Here is a 21,793-nt window from a genome sequence, read left to right on the forward strand (position 1 = left end):
TACAACCGCTTTGCAGTCTTGGCCTGCTGCAACAATCCTCGATACCGCTCACGGTTCAGCGCCGTCGTCTGGCCAATCCGTTATCCCGGCCGTTCTGGCGGACGCATCAACGCCATCACTCCATCTCAATTAGGGCCTACCACGCCTCTTCTGTGCGTGTGGACGGCCTAAAAGGACTTTACGGGCTGGGTCGTCCGGTGTCATGCTCATGACGTGACCAGCCCTCCGTAGCCTGGCGAGTCTAATTCGCTGCACGATGGTAAGATCATCGTACATCTTGTAGAGCTCGTCATTGTAGCGGCTCCTCCATTGTCCTTCCAAACATACGGGGCCAAAAATCCTTCTGAGCATCTTCCTCTCGTACGCGGCTAAGAGGGCTTCGTCAGTTTTGGGTAGAATCCATATCTCAGAGGCGTATGTATTGGGACTATAAATGTTCGTCCGTCGCGACAGGTATTTAGCGTGGAGAAGTTTCCTCAGGCTGTAGTATGACCGGTTGGCAGCCAGCACCCTTGCGCGTAACTCAACCTCAATGTTGTTGTCGGTGCTGACTTTTGACCCCAGATAGGTGCAGTTTTGGACGACTTCGAAGGTGCGGTCACCTATCTGTACATCACCCCGTGCGTAAATCAGTGTTTGTTAGCAGGGCCGCTGGTGGTGCCACCATCATTTAGGTGTTCGCCTCGTTAATCTCCAACCCGAGGTTCTGTGCCGCACGCTCGATCCTTTGATAAGCTTCTGCTACATAGGAGAGCCACAAACCAATGATGTCTATGTCATCAGCGTATGCCAGGATTGACTTGTAGAAGATGGTCCCCGAAGTTTCCACCTCCGAGTCGCGGATGGCTCCCTCTTGCGCCAGGTTGAAAAGGAGACAGGCAAGCCCATCTCCCTGGCGCAAGCCCTTGGTGGTAGCAAAGTTGTGACAAGCTGCTGGAAAAGTTGCTGGGCCGTTGACGAGTCCTTAGGTCGGTAACGTCCTTTTGGTCGACAAAGTCTCTTAGGATATGAGGCCCCATGAGGAAGACGAAACACCTTACCGGACAAGATATCTCGGTACACGAGCGCTCCTCAGATGAAGTGGAAACTTGAAGGACGTGGCCCCTAGGATTTGTGATATCGATCATTGCCAGCGCAGTACAGAACAGGGCACCAGCAGGGTGGTTCAAATTGTCAAAGTATTATTTCGTTCATTTTTTGTTGTATTTATTCTGTCCATATGTTGTTGTGAGGTTTTCAAACTATTCCCATGGTTTTTTTTTCTCTTATGTTTTTCCTTTTTCTTCTGTATGCTCCATACATTTGTGTATAATATTTACTAAATATTGGTCTGAATTTGTGTTCCAGGGCATTGATGAGCAAAACGCTCATCGGTGGTGTGAAACCATCCAACGCGTTGGTTGGTTGGGTTGGCTTGTTGTTGTTGTTGAGTTTACAAATTCAAACGTACGAATGATATTATTAAATTAAAACCTTTGAAACACTCACACACACACACACACCAATATGATTGGCCCTCTTACAACCTAAGAGAAGGAAACAAAACGAAGCATCTTCTTACAAGTAAGTGTTGTTCTCCGCTTATTCTCTCTGCGCTTGAATTTACTAATTACTTAAACAATCGAGCAGCATGCTCAAAGGAAAACGAACAAAATTGAACACAAAAAAAATGAAAGCAAACAAACAACAGAAGCTACGAAAAAAAATGATAAAAAAGCAAACGTTATTATTATTATTTTTTAGCTAGTAATGTATGTAACGTTACATGAGGAAAACACACTCCTTGTTAATTGTTTGCTACACTCTATCTCGTTCACTCGACCTCTCTATTTCGTTACACTGCTCTGTGTGTGTCTGTTTGTGGTGTGACTATTTATCAAACTATGTGTTTGCATTTTTTAATATATATTTTACTTAAACTTTTTTCTCTTCTTATCGTCATTTCACCTCCCACCACCTCCCTCTTCGTACAGTCTCTTGCTCTGGTGCGAATTTCCAGCTTTTATTCCTGTTTTTTTCTTCTTTTTTGTTGCAAACGGCTTCCTGTACATTTTTACTACAGGTCGGTCTCCAGGCAACGGAAACTACAGCGATAAAACCATAAATTGTGAGAATATCATAGCTGCTTAATTGTTTTGCTTAACTATTATACTTCTCTAGTTCAGCGTGTTGTGTGTGTGTCTGGTGTCTGGCTAGGATATAAATTATAAAAACAAATATCGCGCGCGGGCACAATCTTTAAACGACATTTACTCCTCCTTTTATTGGTTTTGATATGAAGCATCACCCGGCAGGCACCCCTGTTTGAGGTCGCATCCTTGCCTAGATGGGTTTCATATTAAATTTACATGTACGTTACTGTGTTGTTTCTGTAATCCTACTTCATAAAATTTCCACCACATCGCGTTGTGCATTGTTGTGTATGTGTGTGTGGTAAGAGTTTAAATTAATGGAACATACTGCTACAATTTATTTGCTACCGTTTTTTTGTTGTTTTGTTTCACTTTGTTTGCTTAATAAAACGGCTACGGGTATTTACCATTAATTAGCGACCGGCGACCGGCTTCCGGCTCGTGCGGTTTCCGGTCCGTAATGCTATCCGTACTTATATGTGTTGATTTAATTTAAATCCTAGATACGTACAATAAAAACTACGCCTCGTCTACTCCTTCTCCCCCAGACAGCTGCCCCCCCCCCCCATGCATTGTTAAACTCGCTTAGCAAAACCGTTTGATATACACGTTGTGGTTTTCGATTCTTACACATAAACTATGCTGCTTAAATTACTGTTCCTTTTTTGTTTCTTTTCTATTCCTGTGTTGCTATGGTTCCCCGCAAGAGCCAGGTATAGTTCGTATCTATGCCGGTTTCCTCCCTTAAGGCTTGTTTGCTTTACTACTTTGGTCTTCTTTTCCCTATGCACCTCACACGCACACACACACATCATTATCTACATTTTCGCGCGTCCTTAAAGAAAGAAAAATAGTACGGATTTAAAGAATATTCTTTTTGCACAAGAATTTCTATATATATACAATTTCTAATTCAAAACGATTTTGTCTGCACCACAATCGATATGCAAATAATGTACGGGTTTTCGTTTTGCATAAATTAGCTTGTGTGCGTGTGCGTGTGTTGAAAAACGCACTTTTTAAATTCGTCGTACCATCGTAGTAGTATGTGAGAGTGTGTGTACTTTTTTTTAGAAGGATATGGAAGATTTTCACACTATTTTTTCTTCTTCTTTTCCATAAATCACTGTGTTTTCCTATTCTAGTTGTGTGTGTGTAGCTTTGATTTGTTTATCTGCTTAACCCAATACGCACCACACACACCGAGATGGATGAGATTCTTCTCTTACTAACACGGTTACGGTTTCGTTTTATGTCTTTCATCCTGAACATGAAGAGCAACCGGTTTGTTTGCTTCATTGTAAGTGCACTTTCTCTTTGTTATTTTTTGTATGTACAGCAACAACAAAATTCCTGCCACAACCCCCCCCCCCACCCCCCCTTCCTACATTATGCGGTCCATGTTGTCCATCGCTCTCTACCAATGCATTGGCAGTACATTGGAGACAGTACATCCACCCCAAAACTCCCATCGTTTAAAAAAAGGAATATACACAGCTCTCGTAGAAGTATGAAAAAAGGGATTAAAATACAATGAATCTGTTTTTAAACACATAGAAAACTACAGCAGCAAAGAATATCGAATAAAGATACTTCTTTTCATATATAACGTGTAAAAAATAAGGCTCGATAATGTTAAAAAAAATCGAAAACGATAAACTATAACCGTTCTGTTTGTGTTTTAACATATGTATGTGTGTGTGACCCTTAAAAGAATCCAACCTCATATCTCTGGGTGCAATGAATCACGCCTTTCCACGATCACCTTCATAGTACTTTGGAAAATAACCCTTAAGAAGATAGTTAAGGGAAAAAAAAGGTATCAATAAGCTTCGAAAAAGGAGTCTCTCTCACTCTCTCTTTCACAGTACTGATGGTTTAATACAGACAAACTAAAAGGAAAAAAGAAGCAAAAACACATTTAAAATTATGCAACGACCATTGCGCCTAAAGTTATGCAGCACACAATGATGCAATGAACAAAACAAAACAAAACCTATCCTTCTTGCTCTTTCTCTCTCTCCCTCTTCTAGTCGACAAGGGCTTTGGTTGGTAAAGTAATAAATAAATAGCAAATTCCTACCTAATCATACGCCTATTAACACGACGCGTACGATGCTTACCCAGGGGCCCGGGGGTTCAGCACACCTCACGCTTGATGGCGATCGACTGCCGTCCGTGCACGTACGTGTTTCTTCGACTCGACAGTGAATAGTTGACGCGTTCTATTTGTCGCAAACGTTTCGGCCGCGGTTCGTAGACGACCACATCCGTAGCAACAACACCCAACCCTTCGACACCGATCGCATCCACTTCCATGCGCCGTTTGGTGATCCGTCTCGGTGGTTGCGGCACGATCACACCCAGCACACTGTACGGATATCCCTCGCCGACCGGCTGCTGCTTGATCCGCATCATCGACAGCTTGGTGCGTATGATCTGATCGTACTCGGAGCAGCCGACGAACTGCTCACACTCCTCCTCATCGAACCCACGGTACGGTTCAGCGTCGTCCACGCAACCAAGGTACACCGTATCGCTGCCGTCATCGTCGTCGTCGCGCGTTTGGGCGGAAAGGGCCCGCGGCATCAGCTTACACTGAACGTCCCGGAATTCTACAAACTCGCGGTTCATTAGCTTCGGTGCGAATAGTAGGTTTTTCGCGGGTAACGACGCGGATGGTGCTGGTTGGACGGGGACGGAACTATCCTTTTCCTTTTTAATTGTCACCTTTGCAGTCCGGTGTGGTGCGGGCACATCAACCGCCTTACAAACTCTACCATACCTACTAATTCTACTGCTGCTGCTGCTACTGCTGATGCTAGTCGCTTCAACCGGCGCGGGCTCATTTTCCTTATCGGCCCGCAGTGGACTAGTCTCTAGGTTCATCGCAGCTCCGAGCAATTCTTTTGTCGTGTCGGAAAAGTCCTCTTCGCTCATAATTTGCCGCACTTCCGAAAGCATTGCGTGCGGTGGAAGTAGCTTCACGCGTTCCTTCCTAGCATGCTTGGTCGGTTTTTCGAACGCCGGGCGGGACTGGGGTTTGATCGTCGGCACGTCATTATTGTTGTTTTCGGCCGACGACTTTCTGCTACATACCACGGCCGCCGTTTCCACGTGCGTTTCTTCTTCTTCTTCTTCTTCTTCCGGCTGATTCTCTTTAACCGGTTCCTCTTCCTCCTCGACATCGACCACAATTTCATCCGTCTGTTCTTCCACCACACTTTCGGGCTCCTCGGTCGTCTTTTGCTTCGTGCCGCTATCCGATGACGCAAGCGAAATATCTTCGACGGCAATCGAAACTTCCGCTGGGTCTTTCGCGGCCGCTACATTCACAGCCGGCTCCGATCCCGATCCGTTCTGCAGCACGTCCCGGTGCACCTCATCTTCCTCCTCATCGATCACGATCACGACGGAACTGTTGGACATTTGGCGCGTATCGCGCATCGGGCTGCCAGAGTGGGACAGACTGCTTTTGCTGCTTTTGCTGCGCCCAATACCGCTCGATGTGCTTTCCTCCATCGAGCTGCTGTACTGCGATTCGATCGATTTCGTGCTCGAGACCGGAAGATCGTTCTTCTGTTGGTGTGTTCGTTTGGTTTTGCTATTACTACTACTGCTACCACTACTACTGCCGCTGCTGAGAGCGTTATGATGGTTAGGCACTACGGTTGTCGAATGAGTCTTGTCTACCAGCCCGGCAGCATGAGCTCCAATGTTCGTCGTTCTCCGTTCCCGGTGCGCAGGTGGAACCGGGGTCGTCGTCGTCGTCGCCGCCGTCGTTATCGTCATCGTTTGCGTCTGTAGCATTGCACTGCCTAAGCTCCTTCGCCGAAAAGCGCCCTCCTTGTGCAACCGGAAACCATTCTCTTCCGCCAGCTTAAATGCATCGTACGTGTTGCGCACGTTTGTCTGCAGCTTGTCGAACGGTACCTTCGCCTGGCTCGGCAATCCACGGCTGTACGCAGCCAGCGAGGACTGCTGCCCCCGACGCTTGCTCACGTCACACAGCAACCAGTCGTGACTCTGCAGCTCCTGCATCGTAATGCGCTGCTCCGGGTTGACGGTGAGCAGCGCACGGACCAGATTCTTCGCACTTTCGCTCACACCCATCCAGATGCTGGAGCTGAGATCGAACGAACCGCGCCGTATTTTGTCGGTAATGATTTCCATCTGCTTCGAGGTCGAGGCGAGATTGTCGTGGCCGAAGAACTGACGCGGTGTGAACGGTGCCTGACCACACAGCATCGTGTAGAGGATGACGCCGAGCGACCACAGATCGGTCGTTTCAAGGGAGTACGAAGAATTGGAGATGGTGGTGGTGGTGGTGGTACCATCCGTGTGCATATTGCTGATCACTTCAGGCGCTGTATAGCCGAGCGTGCCGGCCGGGATCCTGCTTTCACCGGTATTGCTGTCCAGCCGCTGGGCAAACCCGAAATCGATCAACCGTAACCGATCGTTGGACGCACGCTCGAAGATAATGTTTTCCGGCTTCAGGTCGCGGTGGGCGTAGCCTTGCCGATGGATAAAGGCGACCGCATCTACCATCTGGGAAAAGTAGCCCCGAATGCGGGACTCCGTTTGCTGGCTCGGTTGTCGATTGATGCGCTGCAACAGCTCACCACCATCGAGCAGCTCGAGCACGAGATATATGTAGTCTTTGTCTTCCATCATCTCCACAAACTGCACCACGTTTGGATGGCCTTGCAGTTCACGCAATGCTTCCGCCTCGTGTTTGGCGAACCCGGCCGTATGTGGGTGATTGAACAGAATCTTAACGGCGAAGTAGCTGCTGCTGCGTAACCGCTGGCACTTGAAGCACGTCGAGTACGAACCGACTCCGATGGCTGAATCGCTCGTCAGGGTGTACTTGCGGAAGAAGGGCGATTGCTGTTGATTTAGAACATAGAACATAGAACACACACTTCAATAAGGAATGTTTGTCTAATAGGAGGAAGAGCATACCTTCGACGCCGTTTGTCTGATGTAGTTCTCCTGCGGGCGCATATTGTGGATCGGGATGAACTTGTTCCGATCGGCGACGTTTTTGGTAAGGAGCTTCGGTGAAACGTAGGAGTAACCTGTTGTGCGAAACGAAGGGCAAGTTGAGATAAATTAAAAACTATTCCGCAACCGATTACCGCACCGCCGGAAACATTACCCCTAAACAACCGGTCAGCATTCTTTGGCGGGTTGCACGGATTTTCCACCACATCCAGCTTGGTAAACTCCGAGCTAAAGTTGCGCGTATCGCGATCATTCTCGGCCACCGGTGGAAACGGGGCCTGTATCTGTTTCCGCACCAACCGGGACCAGTTGATCGAGCGCAGGAACGGATGGGACTTCAGCTCGGACGCATCCGATTTGCCGCTGCCCAGCCTGCGCTTCGGATCCTTCACCAGCAGCTTGCGGATAAAGTCGGTCGCTTCGGCGGATAAATTTTCCGGAATGATCGCTTCCGTCTCCGTGATACGGCGGGCAATGTCGTTGGGTTCGGCCGCGAACGGTGACGCGCCGGTAAGCAGCTCGAACGTTAGCACACCGACCGACCACCAGTCGACGGCAGTGTCGTGGCCCTGCTGCGTTGGTTTCAGTATTTCCGGCGCCATGTACTCGACCGTGCCGCAGAAGCTGTGGGCACGCTCGTTTTCGTAGACAAGCTCGCGGGACAGCCCGAAGTCGGTCAGCACAATATGGCCGTCCATGTCGACGAGAATGTTTTCCAGCTTGATGTCCCGATACACGATACCGAGCTAGGGCAGTGCAGAGCAGAAGTAAGGAAGTATATCGTTAGTGCGCTTTCCAAGGATTTTTTCTAGATTCCTCTCACGCTTACCTTGTGCAGATGTTCAATTGCAACTATGATCTCGGCAATGTAGATCTGTACGGCCGATTCTTCAAACAGCAATCGTTTGCAAAGCAGCGTGAACAGTTCGCCACCGATCACATAGTCCAGAATGAGGTACAGCTTCGATTCCGTCTGGAAGGCGTAGTGCATCGTGACCAGAAACGGAGCTTCCTGTATCGCTTCAAGCACCTGAATGATGGAAGAAGAATGCTTAGGCATCGTCCTATGTTCTGAGCTCTTGCTCGACCAATCCTACCTGTCGTTCGGTTCGTGTGTGTTCTGCGGTCTTTTTCTTCAGGCTGACGATACCCTTCTTCAGCACTTTCATGGCGTAGATTTTGTTCTTGTCCACACCGGTCAGCTTGCGCACCAAGTACACCGTCCCGTAGGCTATGGAGAGGTGGTCCACGAAGAAGAGTTACAATTAGCACAACACGTGTAAACCATAAACACCACCATCGAATCAAGTTGTTTACCTCCCGTTCCAAGGACTTTTAGCATCTCGAAGTCGTCCAAACTCACTTTGTCCTGGTCGTTAAGTTGAACTGGAATCAAAGGAATGGAAATAACACTTTAGTGCTCAGTTTTCCGATCCGATTGTATGATATGCTCATTTATCCAACTGTCTAAAATATATTCTTCAAATAAATATTAAACATCAAACCACATTGAGAGCTTGCCCATCACCTCCAGAGCCGGGTCAGTGTTTGCCATCCTGTGTGGTGGTGTCTTTTTTGCTCTTTTTTTTGCTCTCGAGAATGGTGTCACGACACAGATCGATTCCGCACCACCGCCAACATCCACAGCATAGATTCATCATGTTCCGTTCTCCCTCAATTTCAAAAAATCGGTGGCGCTTGGATGCCTCCAACAAGTACCAACGAAGGGTGGTGGACGACAGCACGAACCATTCTTCGTGGGCTTGCCGCTTCTGGGTTGGGCGGCCGACGGGATGTTTATGGGGCGGCATAATCACGGCAAGGTAGGATGGATGGCGAGAAGAAAGCATGATTTGATGACCTACTTCTTGCGTTTGCGTACGTTTACGCCGCTAATATGATTGTGTGTGAGTGTTGCATATGGGTTGCTAGCAGTGTTAGTGATGGACACCGCCGTAATAGTAATAGTAAGCCATGCAATGCCACCTGCGCACAACGCTTGTCGGCACAAACGGACGGTAGTGGTATACACAACAATTTGATATTTTATTATTACTTGCAAAACAATCAGTAACTCTTCGAAACCGGGTTGAAGAAATAAATCGTAATAAAATATATGGTATAGACTTTTGGGAAACAAAAATTTAAATCGCTTTTCATCTTCATTCCATTGAAAAAGAAAATCGAAGGCGAGTTCCATTTTTCCGCCCGCATGCCAGTGGAAACCCGTTAGCCGTGAGTTACTTCCGTTACTTCGGACTGCTGATTCCGAAGGCCGGCTGTGGAAGCAACCACAACCTAACGGAACCCCACACGCGCAGGTTTTGGCCTCTTATGCTGCCCTCCTCCTTGGCGGACCTTCGCGTTAGAGCAAGATAGCTGCCGCAGAAGAGAATGTGTGAGTGAGTGTACACTAGGTTAGGGGTTAGGGAAGCAGTGAAATCTATCTTTACATAACTGCGTATTGTTTCTCTCTCGCTCTCGCCCACTCCCCCTCTCCACGTACACCGGATTTGTTGTTTTGCCTCAGCAACACCCGTTGCAGGAATGCCGATTTCCAGCACCTATACCAACGTGCCATCGATACAGCACAACATAACAAAAATACTATGTTGAAGGTTCCCTCTTTCCGTGAGTGACAGTGTGCGCTCTTTCTCCCTCTCTCGCTCTCTCGCACTCTCAAAAGCATTTTACGCGTAAATGGGGAGGATTTTGTGGGTGAGAGAGCCGCCGACGGAAAAGTCCGGTTTGAAGCATGGTTTGATTATGTTGGTTTCAAACAAACAATAACACCTGTAGCATTCGCGTACAGTTGGATGCTGCTTTAGTGTGCGTGTGTGTGTGGTGCCTATGTAGTAACTTCTACTACTACTACCATCCCTCTCACAGCATGTAAACTGAACGGAAGGAAGGAAACGGTGGATTTTTTTTATCTCAATCACCGGCACACGCATGCACGTACGCAAAAACTTCATCTTTCAATTGGCAAATACACGCAACGGCGCATATCTGCTGCTTCGAGTGCAATAATAATCACAACACCACGGCGTAACTGTCAAAAAATGAAGGCGTTATATGCGTTACGGTGGCGTTACCAAAGTATTATAATCTAAGTAGTACACCATAACCGTAACGCCGTTTTAATAATTCCCTTAAAACATTAAAATTTTGTTATGGAATTCATCGCTACGACGAATGCCGAAGCCAAAATGGATAAATTTCTTCAAATGGCGCAGTAGCAGAATATGGCCTCATTATATTTTATCGTGCTGTGGTTTTTTTTTTCTTTCATGCTATGCCGATTTTCTACAGTTCGTTTTGTTTGCTCCGCTGTTGTTGTTGTGGTGGTTGTTGATGTGTGGTTAGCAATTTGCTTTGTCATGCTCCATCATATTTTGTTTTTTTTATTTAAACTTTTCGCCTTGGACCGAGCTTTGCGGGGTGGAACATTTTTCGGAGCCTTAAAGAAATGGCCACACAAACTTGATAAAGGTTGTTTATGGGATGTGCACACGTTCTTTCAGGTGTGTTTCATTCCATTCGAAGCTCGCAAAAAGGCTCGTTTGTAAATAAATGGTATAACTTTCGTTTTATTCAAAATGGAAGCCAGCTTTTCTTGCCTCAAGGGAAACTCATGAGAACACAGTTACATAATTAAAACGTTTTCGTTACAGCCAAGGCCACCACACTATACCAGAGGCATGACATGGGCTAAGTGAAGCACCAACAAAATGAGCTACTGCACTGCAAAACGAGCTATTTTGCAAACCATCATCACAACACACAATGGCAAATAAAACCAACCCTTTCGCACCAAACCGCATAGGTGTCAACTGATGATCATGACGTTCCCCTTTTACCGAGAGGCACGAGCAGTAGCACCAGAGAAAATTGACTTTCATTTTCATTTCACCCTCAAAAAAAAACCCAACGCCAAACTGGAAGTGAAAGTTGGTAATAGCGAGACAAGTTGAAAATAAAATCTAAAACGCAAAACAACAAGCGTTAAGAAACAATAGTGTGTGATTGGAGCAAGGTTTTCCATGGAAAATCCTATGTTGCGAAATAATGTACAGTAAGATTAATTGTGATATTTTTTCTTTTAAATGGTGAATTTTCCCTCAAACAATGCAATATTGCGCAAATTGTATTCGCTCCATAATTCCGATGATTGGCATGCTCTTGTGGAACCAGCACAACCGTGCACCTCGCGTACATTGCACAAACATCTTGAACCACTCCCCTCGTATGCAATAATGATGTGCATCCTATAAAAAAACAACATCTAGAGGTGTCGCGTACAGTCACACATGCAGCAGTACTCGCACTTACACATTCAGACAGTGGAAAATTTATTGTTTTTTAGATGATCGTATTATTTGAACAGAGTCAGATAAAGACTAGAAAAAAGGGAGGAATTTATTCTTTCAAGATACTAATCGCAACATTAAAGTACTTTGTACGATAAGTTGCAAAACTTCCACCAAAAAAATATGATTTTCGGCCCTCTTGATCACCCACACCACGGCGTACTCGGACATTATTACATTCGAAAAAATGAACACCATCTGCACTCGATGCAAGCCGCCGACTACTAACACAACTACTACTTGCAATGGCACTACGACACACATTGCTGTTTGGCAAAAAGCTCTTGCTTTTGCGCGTACGGGTTTACTCGATCGGTTGCGCACGATTCACATCCGTCCGTCGAGCATGCACACACGACCACAGTGCACGCATTAATCCGTCCCGACCGTGGTGTTGTGCTGTGTGGTGCAATATGGGGCTGAGTGCTCGCGAGTACACCCCGGGTACACACACACACAGTAGCAGCGATGCGTATTTTCCAAATGGACACTAGTAAGAGTAAAATATTACTTACAATTTAATACTTTTACTTCTATAGGATATGTAATAAAGAAGTGAGTCTCATTTTCTAACGAAAATAGCTAGCAGAAATGTTAACCCTATCTCCAAGAAAAAAAAAGTATGTTGAGTTATGCGACGCACATACAATGCTTAAAGAAGATAACAATTTGTACAGCGTATAAAATGGGCCCGACAATTTCAAGGTAGATAAAGAGCGATGGATCTAATCCATCGACAAACAGAGCAAGAACAGACCGTCACATGGGCGCTTATCATAAATAACATGGACTGCAAAAAAGTGCACTCTGAATGCGTTTCTGAGCCGTAATCAATAGTAAACAATACCATCCAGTACAACTTCCTTGACACACTCATTTCATTTCTGATTTTTGTTATGAAAATTGTTAAGTGAATCATTAAGGTAACTAAGCGGACACCCGTTTTTAGAGAATATACCAAGAAAGAAAAAAGAAAATTCAAGCATGGTGCAAATGATGCAAAGGGATCAATGTCCAAACATGAAATGGTTTCGCTTCTGGTACTACCACGCCTTAACTACCAAACGAAGGTTCATACAAAACACCCAAATGTCCCAAATTATTATGTCTGAGCTGGTGTCTTTGTTGTCTGCGCTTTGCGTCTGCCATCGAACATTCGTTACCCATTTTGAGCTAGACGAATTTTTTATCTTCTCGTCCCTAGCTCCTCTTACCATCATTCGCCGTGAAGAAACGATACAGAACCCACCACCAGACAGGTTGCACTGATGTTGGTCATGGTTTTTCCAGCGAAAATAACAAAATACAACCTAGCAGCAGCAACGTGGTGTGCTTCGACGGTTTTTCGCATTTCGTGACGTACTGATGCATCTTGCTCTCTGCAAATCACACACACACACATACACCTGCTGCAAACCACTCTTAGCAGTGCAGCAGTTCGGTGTGCAGGAGCACTCACCCACCCACCAACCCACCACCAATCGATCGACGCTTTTACAGACATTCCATTCCCGTCCAGTCCAGTCCAGTAAAATTCCTGACCTAGGGGGACCACGACTGGAAACCTCGCAACCCGCTTTCCGCCCTCGGGACCCTACGCCTTTGAAGGCGCCAAAGAAAGAAAGACCTTCAAGAAGGTCGTCTGTAAAATTTTTCCACCGTGGAGAAAGTTTGTCGTCCGCACACGACCAATCTGGTGAGAGTGTCCTTTCTTGATGTGTTGTGTCTCCCCTTTTTCTCATCCAAGGGCTGGGTTCCTGCAAACAATCATTCATTCGTATGGGGGAGGGGGGGGGGACTTTGTTACGTTTTTGCGTCCAATAGGACACGCGTGGAGTTAGACACGCGAAAGGATCATATTTCCCAATTAGTGCAACATGCCGTATCTTCTAATAACTGTGTATTGATATGGGGGTAATGCTTTACGGGTGGGAGATAAAGAATACAAAATGGAATTTACATTTATTATTCCATTTCGATAAGAAATTGTGGTTGCGGTTCGAGAACGATTGCGTAGCCGTAAACGGTTTAACCACAAAGTATTGGTTTTTACGTAGTAAACCACGATTTCCTTGCATATTTACAATAACAGAAAAGTATGAGAACTTTATATTTTACGTTAAGACTAAAGCAAGGAAAACGTTTGCAGAATGACTAAAATTACAGACATATCAGCCACTAAGAAGTATCTGAACAACCTCATATTTCTTAAATAAAACTATATAAATTAAAGCAAATATTTCAGCTCGTCAACTTTAACTAATAAACTAGTGACTTATGCAGCAAACATAAATAGATAATTTACGCACTAGCTTTACATTTACATTGATAGCAATTTGATAACAAAACCTCAGCACGTAATCACACAGCACCCTAACACGGAGACAGCCAACAGGCAAGACAAGAAGGCGCCCGCTCCTCTTCCGGTCACTGACCGCATTATTTGACCACACTATTTTTGTATCGCTCAGGGTCAAGGTACAAGGTCCGGGCCTGTATGTAGATGCTCATTAGGGATTCTTAATAATGAACACATAGACTGTGTTCTTGTGAATGTTGTGATCAAAAACGGATGGAACGGGGAATTTCTTGAACTTCAACCGAGGAACATTTTAATGTTTAAAAATATTAATGTACGTTAAGAATTAAGACAAAACAATGGGAATCAACCCGGTAACTGTGTAAGACATTTTGCATATTTTACACGCTTCCAGCGAAAAACAAATACGACCCGGAAGTGTAGACCTTTCCGAGCAACGTTGGCGAAGTGGCCTTACCGAATGCCACGTGGGCATTCTGGTGCATCAAAGGCTTGGTGGGCGAGGTTGTGGCGAAGGCATAGATGAAAGCAAGAAAGTTCTAAGGCTATTTTCTTTACACAAACAACACTACAAACATCGAACAAAACAACTGCGTTCGGTAGGTGAATATCGGGAAACGAGCAAGTGCATACATATGCATATGCAAACGATGGTTGTTTTCCTTTCCATTCCCCCCCAATCCGGATATCCCCATCCGAGAAGAAACAACAAAAAACTCACCCAAACCAGCGGAACTTGAACTCGTACTTCGCAGCATATGTCGCCCAGGCAAGCTCAGACACGACGTGGAGCAGGCAAAAACAAAAACCCCAATGCTCAAGAAACCAAATCAACCCACCAACAAAAAAAAAAAACCCCCGGAAATCACAACGCTGATGATGGGGAGCGACCGCCGAGCGAATTTTAAAGTGAAAATAACTGTTATTTTTCTACAAATCTCAAGCTGTGGTTTGCCACTTTCTTCTTGGCTCAGTCAGTCACTCACTGCGGTACTGCGCGAGTGACACGCATACCTACGCGGCGCAAGGGAATATTTTGAGTTGGGGGGGGGAGGGGGGTGTTGATGGTGGAGATCCGTGGGGAGGGTTTTTTTTCTCAAACATGTATGAGTGAGCAGCACCAGCAGTAAAATCGCGCGACCTTCTGGGCGTAAGTGTGGGGGGAGGGGGCCGCCTTTGGAGAAGAAACCCCTATACAGAAGGTGCAGCAAAGAAGTGCTCGGGAAGCCATTCAAGAGGCATGTGGCTGGTTTGGGGATGTTGCTGTTTTTCAAACGTCGATTTGCTGCACCTTTGTCTCTGTGTTCCCCGCCATCATAATGCTTTCTTGATGTTGAAGTTGTTATGTGGGCTGGTGAGTTACCGCCACAATGAGAGGGAAACATCACGCATTGATCTCGCCGCCGACGGGATATGCATTTGCAGATCGATTTCCTGTGTGTACGATCGCGTTTGATGACAATTGTTTTTGGAGCAAACAGATTGCACACATAAGCACTGCTGAAAGATTGCCTAGCAACAGCAGGTTTCTACACGCAACAAAGCATAGCAACAACATCAAACGGTTGCAGCTACTTTGATGATCCTCGGAAGCGGAAAAGCAGTTAGATTTTCCAACAAACGTGGTTTTCAAAATAATTTCCATATTCTATACTCCGCAAGTTAATTTAATATAAATATGAGTGAGTAGACTTTACTCACTCATTTTGCAGCACACACAACAATCTGCGGCACAGTCCGACGGTCCATCATCGCCGAACATTCAATCCTACAAACAGACACAGCACAGCACGCCCCCCCCCCAAAAGCATACCTATACATACTACGCGATGGGCGCGCTTACTCACGGCGGAGATAGTCAGGTAGGAGGAGGAGGAGGTTTCACATTTGTTCTGTTCGCATTCGCGAAAGGAAACGAGGTCAAAGTCAGTTTTTAATGCGCCAACCAAGCTAAGCCAAGGCAAACCCCCCCAACAGCACCCCGCCGTGGACACAGCACAGGGTAAGTCCCCCGTTTTGTTGCCCCCTGCCGAAGACAAGAGCAGCATTCCGCAGTTCCTGACAGCTCAGAACCTGGGTGAAGAGTGGAGGTCCGGTTGATGGTGTTTGAGTACATTTACGACCTCATTTTACTATGGGTCTCTTGTTGTAGGATGAACTTTAAATTTTGGTTCTATATCGCTCGTTTTTCCTATTCGCACACAATACAACCAAAATGATCCTTTTTACTATATTACAATGTCCCAGCTATGGTCTGCGTGAATCCTTTATCCAGACGTTAACCTATGATTCATGATCCACTGATCATCATAAAAGTAGTCTAACCATAATCGACAGTGATCGAGACTCTAAAGTAACCCACACTTTGCCGGACACTGCTCCAAGCCGCAACGACCTCCCAAGGGCTTTGCAAAACTTGAGGTAGACATAAAACGAATGTATGCGAGTAAAACACTAAATGCCGCTTACCTTTAGTATTGATGGCCGATATCTTAATCATCTCCCGCTCGTCCACATCCGCCTGCGATAGCTGGGGCGCCGTATGCGTGCCATTGTAGATGACACTGTCCGTCCGCTTGTGGCCACCCTTCGACGTTCTGTCCCCGTTGGTCTGTTTCTGCTTGCCGCTGCTTTCCTGCTGTCGCTTCTGATCGTGCTCCTCCACATCGATCACCTCCTGCACGTCATCATCGTCATCGTCCTCGTCCACTTCCTCTTCCACCTCATCCTCAGCCTCGTCTTCTTCCTCGCCGTCTTCACCGTCGTCCTGCTGCTGCAGCTCGTCCGTCGTATCGACTGGTTCATGTTCATCTTCCACATCATCCTCGACGTCCTCATCATCCTCCTGGTCCTGCTCGTCGTCCAGCTCTTCCTGCTCATCATCCACCACGTACTGATCGGCATCCAGCTCCTCGTACTCTTCCTCGCCCTGCATGTCTTCGGGGTCTTCCTGCGTTTCGTACTCCTCATCTTCCGCTTCTTCATCCTCTGCCTCCCCATCGTCACCGTGTATGGACGATGTGGTATCGCAGGCGGACAAATCCACTGTTGTCCTTCCGCCCTTCTTACGCTTGGACCAACCGGACGAGGAATTCACTTCCGATTCGGACCTTTCACTTTCCTCCTCGTCGATCAGCTGCAGCCCTTCGTGAGCCTGCTGGCAGATATCGTTCACGCCTTCATTCTCTTCGCCCTCCTCCTCCTCCTCCTCCTGCTCCTCATCCCCACTCGTTCCATCCGAATCATTGGTCAGGTCGGTGTTGAGCAGATGCCGGTACGTGGCACTGTTACCGCCACCACCGGATGACTGTGGTCCACCGCCACCCGAACCCGTTAGGTGTCTTTGACGTTGCATTTGTTTCAACTTATCCTGCTGCATCTTGTCGGCCACCACCTGCTCGATGAGCTCGGCCGGATGGATGGATTCCGACAGTCCCTTCATTTTGCCATACCCGGACAGTATGGATGACATTTTGTTTTTCACGCTTTCTATGTTCGTTATCGAGTAGATGGTACCGACGGGTCGCGAGGACGTCCGTGTGGGCATCTTCCGGGTGCTGCTGCTTCTGTTACTGCTGCTACTGCTGCTGCTGGGCTGTTGCTGTAGCATCTCGAGATCTCGGTAGTCTTCCAGTGGGCGTTTGTCCTGTCCGCGCGTCGTAAGCCGGCCGCTGGTGCCGCTGACACTAGGATTGATCGGGACGGCCACAACTGCTCCTCCTCCGCCTATTCCAGCACCAGCACGGGTGCGATTGTTGCGTCGCATGACTGCTTTTTGAAGTTTTACACTACAAACAATGCTGACACGATGGGCAAAAACGGATGCTTAGCAACTGCGCTTCTTCCAACGCGCTCTTCTCACACAACCGCAATCTGATGCTGCCGCAATGTACACGCACTCTCGGTGTTTCCGTTGTTGTTTTTTTTTATTCAACGCACACACACGGACACACACACAGGCACACACTTTTGCACACCCCTTTCGCTTCTTTTGATTGAAGCCGCGCAGCACGAAGCAAACTGGATACAACAACAAAAAAGCGCTCACTGAGGAAAAAAGGGCGCTAAATCCACCACGGTGCAGCACGACGCGTCACGGATGGAGAGCTGTTTTCGTACGTATTATTGGTAGCTCAATTTTCCAGCACTGAAAAGGCATCATTTTCTATCAAAAACTTCGGCCCACAAACAGACCCACCATGCACACACGCACACAAGCCGGACACACTATGCACTTTTTCGCCCGTCACGCACGAGAATACACTCACTTATGGTGTGTATGTATGTATATGATACCATTACCCTTCACATAGCTGGAAATAGAGGTACGTGAACATTGGATATGAGCACTTCTGTGATAAGTTACAAAAAGACACTTTAAAATTAACACAAGCTACAGGAACAACTGCTTCGCCATCCCGCTTGGATGTAAATCAATACAATCGATTGCCGAGACATGTACGGCCAGCAGGCAACACACATCTTAAAACACAACCGTGTGTCTCAGCTGTTTGTCACTCTCGCGCAACACTGTTGGCATCTTGTTCGCACCGTTTCCCGATGCGCTGTTGACGGTTGAAAACTTCCGAATGGCTGCGCTGTCTACGGGCGCAAAGCCACAAACACTCTCTCACACACACACAATAAGAGCAACTCAAGTTGTGAGTTTCGCACACACGCCAGCGTACGGGTTTCCTTCAATCGTAAACATAACCTCAACACCAACAAACGAACGTTGTGCGTGTGTGTCTGTGAATGTCTTGCGTACGGGAATCAAAACACACTCACACAACCACACATCTCGCATATGTCAGATCGGCTATCAAACGTTTTTCACATATACACAAGCACGCATACCTTGCTCTCGATTAACGTTCCTTCAAAGGTGTGTGTCTCTTTCTCTCTCTCTGTAGAAGCACCTTCATCACGTACAAATGCATCTTCATGTTCAATATCGCGAACGAAGTGCGTGATGAAATAATGTTTTCACAGAAAATCATTACCGAATGACATTTTACACTGCTTTTAAGCACATACACACATAATTACTCGCACGACGGTACGACGTTGTATTGGCACTTGGAGCGGCCTTCATTGATTGCGCTCGGTGATGTTTTTTTCCTTACGCTCGATCCAAAATGGAATGTGTAGCAGCAATTTTGTGTAGTTGTGCACGGGGAAATGTCACTTCATATTGTAAAAAAACAGGTACCGAAATCTCCCCCACCCCACTCAACCCGTAAAGGGCAAAATATTAAATACGCTGATTCCGCTGGCGGTTGGCGCCGCTAATCATTGTCCTTGATGGTATGGGTGAGCGAAAGCGTAAATTTCCATTATTTTATCATCGTTATCTCTCGCTCACGCTTTTGTGCGCTCGTATGTGCGCGCTCCCGTTCGGAACCGATTTCAATGGACTGCAATACTTGTGCAAAATATTCTTTTGACAGTTTTTGTATTATACACTATATCTGACAAGTAAATAGTTGTGCATTTTAACATATTTCTTCACAATTTCACAATTTTCTTAAGTTACAAATACCATGTACACACGCGGCTACAGTTTGCTTCCCATCATGACACGTATTATTGCATGAGGCGACAAAACACACTCACACACCGCCGCCGAGGGACAGTATGGCCAACCGAAAGGGAGAAAAAACGACCCTCCTCCCAGCAAAGACGATCTTGGTTTTCGACCAACAAAAACGTTTTAGCGCCCCCTTTTTCAAGATGCACCAATTTCGTCGTCTTTGCGTGCGAGATGATGCGAGCGAGTCCGTAGAAGATATATCGATCTCGTGTACGCGTACCCACACACACACACACACACTGGTGGTGTGATAGAAAGATCATTCCGTGCCGACTACTTTCACGATCTGCAAGTACTGTTCGCGGGCGGAATTTGCTTTACTTTATGCTACGACGGTGAGCATGCAGCCCAGGGGGGAACAATAAAAGAATGTATGTAAAAATTATAAAAATAGCCCCACCAGACAACCCCTTATGACAGGTTTTTTTGTTTCTATCTCGTGACAATGTGGAAATTGAAGATAGTTCACTGGTGAATGCGCTATAGCTATCCTCTTTCACCGCACTGTTCCCCCGCGTGTTGGTAAAAAGCTGAGCACCGATGGAAAGCTTTTTTCACTCGAAAAGAATCCATTTGCAAGCCCTACAAACAAGGGGAATCACATCACAGTGAAATGCTTGTCCTTAAAATCCGTGCAGGGACAAATACACGAAAATACCACGCAACAGAAAGGATTTTCTACACACATAAACAAACCAATGCAAAGTGGACACCAAGTTGCTTGCTTGGATGGTTGCTATGTCACACACAGAGAGAGGGAGAAAGATTTCCTCGAGGCAAATGCAGGTGCACACACACACACACACACACACACACTCACGAGCACGCAACACATAAAGCAATCAAGCCACCTTTGAATTCTGTTTTCTGCACGTTTTTACATGAAGAACTGTTTGTATCCACAAAACGTTTGCTGTGAATACCGTTTTAATGGACACTTTCGATTGAACGCACTTCTAGCAACGTCCGTCCGCGGTCACGCACTCACGCATTTACGACTGCTGCTGCTGTTGCTGCCGTCTAGAAAATCTGCTGCTCTTGACTTTTCCCTCGCACAGTGGGCTCCGACCATTTTCCCAACCCGTGCAATACAAATTAAAATACAATTAACTCATGGAAGAGCAATTTTATGTTAATTTTATTTGTACTTCGTTGAAGATTGATGATTTAGCGAAAAAGGACAGATATATTGTAATAAAATAAGAGAAGAAAACAACAATAGCATCTTTTGACAGCGCTCGTTAACGTGCTACAGTGGAGTGCTAACGAGCGTTCGCTGCTGAGAAGCACTGCACTCCGTGTTGACATTTCAGAGTTTCCTTAACAAAACACAGCCCTTTGCTCAAGAATCCCTTCGCTCCAGCCATATTTAGCCTAAATATCAATTCAAATTAAGAAAATAAACTCAATGCGTAAATCTCACCAACAGTTAAGATTTAACGGTAAAGCTCACGTTTGCTGGTTTGAAGAAAGAAAAGAAAGGTGCTTCGAACACTAGTCGCGATGTGTGGGTTGTTGCGAATATTATTCCAAGATTTGTTTTGGGTGTTTCTGCCAAAACTACCGACTAAAAAAGACTTACGTGAGGAAGCTGTAGTGCCGGAACCGAAGCCAACTGAAGAGGAGCCAAAGGCGGATAAGAAGAATATCATTTCAAGTGCGAAAACGATACGACCGGTGTCCAGGTTTGGTGTTTTTCGTTGCATACGTTCCCTCCAGAAACACCCTCACCAACCCTAGCTCCGATTGTTGATTTCCTTTAATTTCGTTTGCTTAATCAGGAATATAGATATACCAAAGGTACGAATAGATGGTGGTTACCAGCCGAGAAAAGTTAGCCCAAAGATGCTGCACGAACTGGACATGAGAGGTAACGCACGAAAGCGAGAGCATTCGTTCACATTTTCACGGGTGTACGCATGTGTACCGTCATTCTAGCTTTGAGGAGAAAAAATAAGTCACGAAGGCGTGCGTACGAAACGCTTCGGTTGAAGGAGTTCCAGAAAGAAACGGAACCATTCGATGAACAAACTCAATACGAACGATCTGATAGCCCAGAGTTGATGTTTCAAATGGATGATATTTATTGAATCGTTTCCGGGCTTCCCTTTCTTCTTCCATTTGTATTTATAATAATCCCAAACAAACTCCCAACTCCCAAAATCCCAAATAACCAAAAGCAATACAGCCAGGCCGTTCCTTACGAATAAAAAAAAATCCCAAATAAACTGTGATGCAAAAATGTTGACAAATGAATGAATAGTGAAAATTCGCTTGCGAATGGTGTTTCAGCCCGTACCACCACCCAACGGTTGGTTTGAAACCGGCCTGCCGAGCTGTCAAAGCACGCAGCAACCGTAGCTGTCAA

The 21,793-nt window shown here is 46.1% G+C and overlaps 2 protein-coding genes across 6 annotated transcripts; one reads left to right on the plus strand and one right to left on the minus strand.

Annotated features, from left to right (window-relative positions):
- Nucleotides 1-1,184: 1,184 nt before the first annotated feature.
- LOC118510460 lies at nucleotides 1,185-20,498 on the minus strand. 5 transcript variants are annotated; one of them, XR_004906015.1, is made up of 9 exons: nucleotides 20,277-20,454; nucleotides 16,302-18,145; nucleotides 8,460-8,528; nucleotides 8,240-8,373; nucleotides 7,972-8,172; nucleotides 7,297-7,888; nucleotides 7,101-7,216; nucleotides 4,216-7,025; nucleotides 1,185-4,024 (listed from the first exon to the last, which is right to left on the minus strand). XR_004906015.1 is itself a non-coding variant. In XM_036052292.1 (9 exons), the coding sequence occupies exons 2-8, from the start codon at nucleotides 17,596-17,598 to the stop codon at nucleotides 4,272-4,274; spliced, it is 5,163 nt and encodes a 1,720-aa protein (XP_035908185.1). In that variant the 5' UTR covers nucleotides 17,599-18,145; nucleotides 20,277-20,454; the 3' UTR covers nucleotides 1,185-4,024; nucleotides 4,256-4,271. The 5 variants fall into 5 exon arrangements, 4 of the variants coding, with proteins under 4 accessions (XP_035908185.1, XP_035908188.1, XP_035908186.1 ...); XM_036052292.1 differs by having other exon boundaries at nucleotides 4,256-7,025; XM_036052295.1 differs by lacking the exon at nucleotides 1,185-4,024 and having other exon boundaries at nucleotides 4,036-7,025; nucleotides 20,414-20,498.
- Nucleotides 20,499-20,676: 178 nt separating this feature from the next.
- LOC118510470 lies at nucleotides 20,677-21,581 on the plus strand. Its single transcript, XM_036052337.1, has 3 exons — nucleotides 20,677-21,110; nucleotides 21,207-21,295; nucleotides 21,364-21,581. The coding sequence occupies exons 1-3, from the start codon at nucleotides 20,929-20,931 to the stop codon at nucleotides 21,513-21,515; spliced, it is 423 nt and encodes a 140-aa protein (XP_035908230.1). The 5' UTR covers nucleotides 20,677-20,928; the 3' UTR covers nucleotides 21,516-21,581.
- Nucleotides 21,582-21,793: the final 212 nt, after the last annotated feature.

This window comes from Anopheles stephensi, chromosome 3 (genome assembly GCF_013141755.1).
Source record: "Anopheles stephensi strain Indian chromosome 3, UCI_ANSTEP_V1.0, whole genome shotgun sequence".
Classification (NCBI taxonomy): Eukaryota; Metazoa; Arthropoda; class Insecta; order Diptera; family Culicidae; genus Anopheles; species Anopheles stephensi.

Coding starts and splice junctions, on each gene's coding strand:
- LOC118510470 (XM_036052337.1), top strand. CDS start 20,929: ATGTGTGGGTTGTTGCGAATATTATTCCAAGATTTGTTTTGGGTGTTT. Junction 21,111..21,206: donor ACGATACGACCGGTGTCCAG/GTTTGGTGTTTT, acceptor TTGCTTAATCAG/GAATATAGATATACCAAAGG. Junction 21,296..21,363: donor GCACGAACTGGACATGAGAG/GTAACGCACGAA, acceptor CCGTCATTCTAG/CTTTGAGGAGAAAAAATAAG.
- LOC118510460 (XM_036052292.1), bottom strand. CDS start 17,598: ATGCGACGCAACAATCGCACCCGTGCTGGTGCTGGAATAGGCGGAGGA. Junction 8,173..8,239: donor ACACACGAACCGAACGACAG/GTAGGATTGGTC, acceptor TCCATCATTCAG/GTGCTTGAAGCGATACAGGA. Junction 7,889..7,971: donor CAATTGAACATCTGCACAAG/GTAAGCGTGAGA, acceptor GCACTGCCCTAG/CTCGGTATCGTGTATCGGGA.